Source organism: Nannobrachium achirus (genome assembly GCF_963921795.1).
Source record: "Nannobrachium achirus genome assembly, chromosome: 1".
Lineage (NCBI taxonomy): Eukaryota > Metazoa > Chordata > Actinopteri > Myctophiformes > Myctophidae > Nannobrachium > Nannobrachium achirus.
In genome coordinates, this window is record NC_137810.1 from 60,816,326 (window position 1) to 60,825,046 (window position 8,721).

The window sequence follows — 8,721 nt, forward strand, 5'->3', positions numbered from 1 at the left end:
ATGTGTGCACGTAGACATCATTCTTGTATTGTTGTGGATCCCTCTGTGTGACCCCGGGTGTTAACAGTTGACAGGATAATGAACATTAATCAGCAGCCACTACACTGTAAATTAAGCACACATTTTGCTGTTTCAACAGACAACCAAAGTGTACTTGGAGATGTCCCTGGAAGTGTGGTACGTACTCCTTTTTAATCTGCACTTTACCCACACGTGGCTTCAAAGCTTCGCTCAAACAAAGGGACAAACAAACAAACAAACGTAGACAGTAATGGCTGCATAATAATGGCATCAGATGTTGAACAATGCACAGGAATTCAGTCAATTCACCCTGAGAACACATGACACCTTAACGCTTAGCAGCTTCTCTCTATTGAGATGTTTGTTGGCTCAATGTACAGTACGCTTGCTTTGGTCAATGTAGGGTTTTAGTAAATTAAGTGCTGTTAGGACAGCACATCATTTTGTTAGTGGGAGGAGAAAAGAATGTCTTTTATTTTTGTAGATTAGGCATCAATCCCAAGGTGAAGGCGGAGGTTAAGTGTTTTATCTGTATCTATCCTTTAAAATGTGGGAGAGAAGAGAATGTCCACTGATTATTATTTGTTGTGTGTGTGCGTGCGTGCGTGCGTGCGTGCGTGTGTGTGTGTGCGTTTGAATGCACCTCCAGCACCAAACCAGACCTGCGGTTCAGCCTGGCCCTGTGTGAGAAAGAGAAGCTCTACAGACAGAAGCGCAGGGACAAAGTGATGCTGGGCATTCAGAAGCTGCTGGATATGGAGGAACCTCCTCAGGAGGTGGGAACAATGGAGCGTCTCGTTTGTATCAGTCTGCCCTCGCACTCTTCTTACCATCCCACCCAAATAGAGAGAAACTCCCATCTAGTACTGCACCATATCGTCACTGTCGGGCAGAAACCTTGTATCTCCAAGTTTCACATTTGTACATTTCTTTGCAAAGTAAAGCCCTGCTTCATCATACAATGCCATCGCACAAAAGTAATGAAAACAGTTGATCTACAAGCACACAACGCCTCGCGGTGTGAGGCGGTTTGTGCTTGTAGATCGGCTGTTTTCACTAGTTTAAATCATTTTAAAAATGATAAATACGAAACAAAGCGGTTTTGGAAATACAAGGTTTCCACCAGACAACGCCGATATTCTATGCCGAGCTGCAAGAGCTGTGCATTCCTGTGCTGAGCTGAAATACGTTGTCAGCCCACTGCGCCGACTGCGGTTATGGATTTCTGCCGACAGCCCCATGGGCTCAATGTGAACTCTCTCTAAACCTCCAGTCATAAACAAGATAACCAGCAATAAGCAAGAAGAAATAGCATTGTATTTCCGTTGCTTTGCGCCACGTTGTGAGCTTGTAGATCTGCTATTTTCACTTACTTCTTGAATGTTGTTTTTAGTTATTCATGAAATTATTTGACTATTTGTTTGTCATACTTGTTTTGTGTGCGTGCGTGCGTGCGTGTGTGCGTGCGTGCGTGCGCGCGCGTGTGTGGCTGTGTGCGTGTTATTGTTGGTCCGTTACAGGTGCCAACAATAGCCATCATAGGTTCAGGGGGAGGTTTCAGAGCCATGGTAGGTTTCGCTGGAGTAATGAAGGCCCTGTATGAGTCTGGGGTCCTGGATTGTGCCACCTACGTCGCAGGCCTCTCTGGAACCACTTGGTCAGTTAACAGTAAACACACATTTTCATGTGGTGTGACCGCTCTTTGCTTCTCATTCTCTCACTCTCCTCTGTCAGGCTGTGTCTGAACTATTTCTCTCTTTCTAAACCCTCTCTCTTGCCTGGCTCAGAGAGAGTGGACTGCTTCTCTTGGTCTGGTGTTGCGTAATGAACCTAGAGTTACTCTGGTCTGAGGCAAGACCAGGCCAATGAGAGTCGGAGCCTCAGAGGAGGGGGTGGGTTTAACGAGACAAGCAAATCAGCAGAAACAGAAAATCAACAGTGGAGGGAGGGGGAGCTCAGCCAGAGCTCTTAATTGCTCCCTTTGAACTTCAAAGGGGTTGTGCACTAAGGTAATTGATTGCGCCATAAAAGTGTCAAGTCCTCGTTAGTGATCTCTCTAATCAATAAAAGCATCAAAGACAACGACCTGTTTGATGCCTGTCATAGAGGGGAGGGGGAGGGATGAATGTTTGTGTGTACACACAAGTCAAACACAACCCCTCCCACCAATCCCCTCCCCTTTGAAATCACTTACAATGGGGACAATGTCAGACTCAAGCTCCAGTGCTGTTACCCTCTCTCTTCCTTTCTCTTTTCATTACCCTACCCCTCTTCCCAATCTGTTGCCTCATCATGATGCTGGCAAGCGTGTCTTCTGCTTTGATCCCTCACTTCCATTTTCAAGCATTACTCACACATTCTGTCCAGTTCTCTCGTCCAATCACACTTTCCTGCTGTGAAAAAATATATATATTGAGCGTGTTAGATCTGTCATATTTAAAGCTCTTTACTCGTGGGTTAGCTGCAAACACCTTTTTTTTTGGAAATGTGTTTGCGGTTTGGTATTAATTTAAGGCTAAATCATTTTGTGGTTCCCCTCTTTTGTTTTGTCCAGGTACATGGCCACTCTTTATTCCCACCCTGAGTTCCCTACGAAAGGCCCTGAAGAGATCAACCAGGAACTGATGAAGAGCGTCAGCATCAACCCACTGCGGCTGCTGCAGCCCGAGCACATGACCTGCTACGTCCGTAGTCTGTGGAACAAGAAGGCCGCAGGGCAGCCTGTCACCTTCACTGATATGTTTGGCATGCTCATCGGAGAGACGCTAATACCCGAGGTATGAGCTGTTTACCACATGCTTCTATGGTTTTGTAGTTTAACCATACACTGTATTTTGTTGTATATCAAATAGTGAAAATAGCAAATTTACAGTCCCACATCGCATAGTGTTGCAACATGTTGTGAGCTTGTAGATTTTCACAGAATGTTTCACTTACTTTGCCTATTTTTGAGGAATGTACACTTGTTATGACATGCCCAGAATAGTGGCGCTAGGGTTCATGTGGTTAATCATGATTTTCCTTCCCGTTCTTTGCTTATTGACCTGTTATCCTGTCGCCTCCCATTTCCTCTCTTTTGTAACACGTGCCCTTCAGTAAATATTTCACACTGTTCTCTATCAAAGTTATGAAACAAAAGTGAAGAGGAGCTACACTCTCTAAAGGCTGTTTGATTTTCTAATAATAAAAACAACATTTCAGTCTCAACCTTTATCAGATCAGTTCTGATGAAGGTCGAGAGAGATAGTGATTTTTTTTTATTATTCTTATTGAATAATTTGGCCTTGAGACTGAGGCTCTTCTTCCCTTTTGTTTCACCATTATAATTTACGACCTCTCCTTGAGTTGCTTTGAGCACAGATTTTCTTTCAAAAGTATACCAGCATAACACTTAAAATTGTGCTCAAGCGCATGCAACAAACTGAAATAGATTTTCTCTTATTTCTCCATTGCAATCACCTGCAAGGGGGAGATTATGTTTGTGTCTGTTTGTTTCTTTTTCCGGGGCAAACCACTGGGCCAATCAATGTCACAGTTCTTGTGCACGCTGCCTGTAGAAGTAACTGTCTGTTTTGTTTAGATTTTCTCATGATATTGTATATTTTTTCAATTGTTTAACTTTCATATCATAATGGATGACAAATGCAGTTGGAAACCAAGGCCAAAAAGGTCATACGTAATAGATTCCACATTCCGGTGGAAATAGGCATGTGATGTATACAGATGTTATTGTTTGAGATTTGGTTTTGTTTATTTCATCTCAGAGGATGGATACCAAGCTGAGTGATATGCAGGAGAAGGTGAATGAGGCTCAGTGTCCCCTTCCTCTCTTCACCGGTCTGCATGTCAAGCCTGATGTGTCCGGGCTCGAGTTTGGAAGTAAGCGTGTGTGTGTGTGTGTGTGTGTGTGTGTGTGTGTGTGTGTGTGTGTGTGTGTGTGTGTGTGTGTGTGTGTGTGTGTGTGTGTGTGTGTGCGTGCATGTTTATATCATGTATGTTTTTGCATACGTAATGAGTAACTAGAAGTCCTCAAATGAGCTTAGCCACATGCAAATTAACCGAGCTGGGCATATTTCCTTATAACAGAAAGTATGCACCATGGTGAGATAAGCTGATATGCAGTGTCAGCTCTGGGTTGGTGGTTTCAGATATGAACTCTACGCTACATCAAGGAACTGAACTGTGCACAAGATCATAACAGATTTTAGCTTTGAAAAATGTAAAATTCTACTTCCTCATTGTTTGCACATTAATTTCTTTGTGGACTTAACTGTATAGTACATTTGGAGAGAAAGACAATGTATAATGTAAGTTCTGTTAAGTATACATATTACATTACAGTATTAGACCGGTGAAGTCGTTTGGTGGTACAGTTTTCGAGATACGTGGATTACAGGCTTACATACTGTATGTACCTACAGAGATTACTGGCATTTATTTTAAAGATAAATAATGATCCCTTTTTTTGGTAAATGGATATTCAAGGTTGTTCTCTTTTGTTTTCATCTTGTGTACATAAGAGTAAAACTTATTTTTGTTCGGCTTCCTTCAGACAGTGCAACAGAATAGGTTATAAAACCTTAAAAGAAATGAAATAAAGGATATGGGCGATTGACAAGCTTTACATTACATTGTGATAGGATCAAGACAAGAGGAGATTCTTCAAGAGGGTGGTCATTCTTCAAGTATATATATCGTTTGTCTCAGTACCATTCTAATGTCATTCATCGTGGTTTTGCACACTGACACCCCAATTCATTGGTTGCATTTGTAGTCCTAAACCGGCCATATATTGAGGACCAACACAGGTGTTCAATTTGTCTGATTGGCATAGAACCAATGTTCTACGTTAATCAAAACACCTGTGTTGGTCCTCAAAATGGCTGGTGTAGGACTACAAATGCAACCCATGAATACAAATACTCAACATTGCAATTTCTTTCTTTCTTTCTTTCTTTCTTTCTTTCTTTCTTTCTTTTCCCTTTTTCATGTCAGTGACATTTTTTTATTTTTTTGTGTAGGTCAGTTAGAAATGTCTCCCTGGCTTTAAAGCATCTGAGTCTGTTAAAATGTAATGTTAAACAGGTTAATTTTCACTTGCTGCCAACTTCATTTAAAGTCCCCAGGGTTATATCATGTCTGGATATGCCGGATCTGGCTTCATCAAGACATAATTTATGTTTAAGTTTAACTTGAGCCAGCTTTCTGGAACAAATCCCGAATGTATTTGCATATCCATGGCAAGGGTGTTATTCTCAAAGTGTGCTTAGAAGTGATCAATTCACCTGGGATTGATCATGCAGGCACTCCCACCACAGTGCATGGTTTACAAGGTTTTTAGTCCATTCCACATGTTCCTCGTATTGGAGGCATAGTATTGTGAGTGACTCCACTTAATTAGTCCATGAACGAACGTGTGTTGCAGAAATTGTAAGCAGCAGTCGCAAAAGTCCTAGGCTGTTTCATCCATGCCTTCTGATTTGGGAATGTTTGTATTGTCATCCTCTGTACAATGTCAATGATCCAGTGACCTGATTCCATGAATGCAACAGTGTTGTGTTTCCACGGCCGAACTCAAGCCAGTCTGTCATGCTGGAACTACAGAGTAATAACAAAAAAAGTAAAAATAAGACAGAGTTGTAGTTACAATACTGTATGTGTGTACATATTTTTTATTTTAACTGCCTTTTGTCACAATGACTTTATTCTCCATATCGCAAAGCTTGTCTTATTACTGCGCTCCTTACAGTACAGTACAGTTCCTAACAAAGTAATGAAAATGTCTTTATTGACCCCAAATATCAGCGTTCATGTACAAGTCAATAAGATAACAATGAAATAAAAATGTTGTATGACAATTATGGTTGATGTATGAATTCTTCTGCTTTTAATTTGTATCTGATGCTCTGTTTGAACTTGCAGATTGGGTGGAGTTCAGTCCCTATGAAATTGGGATAGCTAAGTATGGAACCTTCTTGCCTCCCGACTTGTTTGGAAGCAAGTTCTTCATGGGAACCGCTGTTAAGAAATATGAGGAAAACCCGCTGCACTTTCTCATGGGTAAGAGATAGACGTGTCGTGCCTGGTATCAACTCATGACAACAAATAAGATGCACAGATTAACTGTACAGTATGTGCATTCATACACACGCAGAGCATCTTAAAGATGGGGTGCCATGATGTTTTCCCCCTCTAAAACATGATTATCAGCTATTATGATTATACTAGGAAGATTTATTTCTGAAAACGTAAGCAGAAAGAGTTAAAATTAGGTTTTTATGTGGCTACACCCACCAGTTCATTAAGTATGCCTGGTTGTCATGGGGGGTGGTGACCCAGCTGAAGTTAGCCACACCCACAGTGTTGGGTGAATGGTAAAAGGGGAGGGGTTGATTCTATGATGTAATTGTATCTGTGTTTTTGGACCGGCACTTTTGACCCACAATTGTGGCAGCCTCCAGGAAGAAATCCCAAATACAAAGGGAATACAGAATTGTTCATAACAACCACACCAGGGGGTCTAATGAAGTACTGTCAACCTCCTAGACACATGAAAAACTGAAAAAGTACAAAATGATGGCACCACGTCTTTAAGCACACATTGATATTCTTTTCCTGTGTCAGGCGTGTGGGGCAGTGCCTTCTCTATCCTCTTCAACCGAGTGATAGGGGTCAGAGACACAGATGGTGACCCTGGCAGTACCATGGAGGAGGAAATAGGTAAATTCTCTTACCCTGAATTTATTTATTTGAATTTCTTTCTTTTTTTGCTATTTACCGCTGAAAGGTTCAGTTGAAGGACAGTTGACAGGAAAGGTTTTAGGTCAGAATGTCTTTATATCTATGTGACCACACACTGCTTGCCATGTCTTTGTTTCTAATGATGTGATAGTCAAAAGGAAACAAACAACAAAAAATACAAGCAAAGGAATCATAGAGGCTCTTCCTTTTCCTCCTTATGCTGTGCATTGATTGATTCAATAGATACACAACAGGTGTTTATAGTCACACTGAGTCCAATGAATTTGACTGCTTGGCATTGGCATTCATTACACTAACAGTGGACAATACTGCTTAAATCAGCCATCATCCCCCAGTTAGTACATTGGGGGCTTGTCTGGGATGGTGGAGGGATTTAAAAGAGCAGCAAAGGGGAGATTCCTGTTTGGATGAGTGGTAGATGTTTGTTTCCTGTGCGGTGCCAGACACCTGGTGGTATGTAGATATATTATACTTATTTTCACTGTGCAACACTTGCACACAGCTAAATATAACTCAGGCTTTTACCTTCCAGACAGCAGCACCTACTGTATGCCTCTGCACTGCACCTCTCATTGTTGTCAGTGTGGACACCTTCGTCATTGTCTGATAGTAGATCTCTGTCTGTCCTTTGCATGTCTTGAGAACCATTAATCCGGTCGACTTGAAGACCCCAGGGAGTGTCATGTTGAGTGAAAGGTCGAGAACGCTTCTCATACAATGCTGCAAGCTGCACTTCCAGGAGTCAAGCAATCGTCCCGTTACAAATTGGGCACAACTTTTTTACTGTGAACTTTTTTCTTTCGCAAAATCACATTATACCCACTTCCCCAGACACCAGTAGTACACCACCGGAGATCACGGGGAATTCCCGGGGACCACCGACTCCTTGTGCTCCAGAACGGATGCAAAAGTGGTGGCGCCCCCAGTGGAGGACCCCCTGCCACTGCAGCGCACATAAAATGCCCTAACTTGGCCTAGGAGCCACCGGGAGAGCCGGGGCCGGTACCTATTCGTTCGCCTCGGCGGCGCGGAGACCCCACCCCTCATTTCTCACATGGCCCTCTTCTAGCGCCACCATGAGGCCGATTCTTGCAAAACACATTTTTGGACACTGCTCCTCCAATTTTTGCCCTAAAATCACTCAACTCGGTACACAGTATGTCTACACTCATGTCATCAACATGGATCCGTCCACATTTTTTGGGGACACTGCTCCCTACTCTTTGTGTATACATGTGACCTACGGTCGCTTATCTCCCGATTAGGGAGTCTTACTGGTTATGTAGAGAAAGTATAGCTGATACAATGTGGATCTATTGATGTACTACTGCAAATAACTTCTCTTGAAGATGGGTCCTAATGACTGCATGTGTTTTTCTAACAGCGCAGATCAAGCCGCAGCACATCATTGGAAAGGACTGTCTGGATGCCGTGGATGGTGTTGAGGAACCACGCAAAAAAGGTGCATAGAACTTAAAATGTAGTGAGCCATCATTTTGTCACTATAAAGGGTTTGATTGGAAGTCAACATATGATAGTTATAATATTGATTTTTATCATTGCTGAGTTTATTCTATTTTGGTTAAGGTTATGAATTGTGGTGTTTTTTCATGAAGCCATTGCAATGTCATTTCATCCTGCTGTGCATCTCTGATGTAAAGTTATGAATGACAATAAAGAGGAACAGTTTTTTATATATTTATTGTATCATCATTTAAATAAGTCAATAAATATTAAGTAATATTTCTCAGTCAGTGGACCTACTGACCAAAATGGTAATTAGTTTACATACCCTGTTACCTTGCTCCCCAGGACGCACAGAAAGCCAGGAGGCAGAAGAAGAAGACGCTAGAGAGGCCAGCTGGGTGGAGAGATGGCAGGGAAGGATCTCTTCCTATTTCAACGACTCGCCTTTGTTCACCACACGAGGGACTCGCA

General features: G+C 42.2%; 2 protein-coding genes across 2 annotated transcripts in view; both read left to right on the top strand.

Moving 5' to 3' along the window:
* Nucleotides 1-79, top strand: part of LOC308302244 (transient receptor potential cation channel subfamily M member 5-like) — a gene marked incomplete at both ends in the record, with an annotated part of 53,856 nt that extends 53,777 nt beyond the window's left edge. Inside the window, one exon of the mRNA XM_080746502.1 lies at nt 68-79. Coding sequence (XP_080602628.1) covers nt 68-79 — 12 coding nt within the window. The remainder of the gene's footprint in view (nt 1-67) is intronic.
* LOC308289136 (cytosolic phospholipase A2-like) overlaps nt 1-8,721 on the top strand; it is a gene marked incomplete at both ends in the record, with an annotated part of 173,178 nt that overhangs the window by 154,070 nt on the left and 10,387 nt on the right. Inside the window, 9 exons of the mRNA XM_080730723.1 lie at nt 140-177; nt 671-797; nt 1,542-1,678; nt 2,576-2,798; nt 3,786-3,900; nt 5,944-6,081; nt 6,646-6,741; nt 8,168-8,245; nt 8,596-8,721. The exon at nt 8,596-8,721 is cut by the window's right edge and continues 8 nt beyond it. Coding sequence (XP_080586849.1) covers nt 140-177; nt 671-797; nt 1,542-1,678; nt 2,576-2,798; nt 3,786-3,900; nt 5,944-6,081; nt 6,646-6,741; nt 8,168-8,245; nt 8,596-8,721 — 1,078 coding nt within the window. The remainder of the gene's footprint in view (nt 1-139; nt 178-670; nt 798-1,541; nt 1,679-2,575; nt 2,799-3,785; nt 3,901-5,943; nt 6,082-6,645; nt 6,742-8,167; nt 8,246-8,595) is intronic.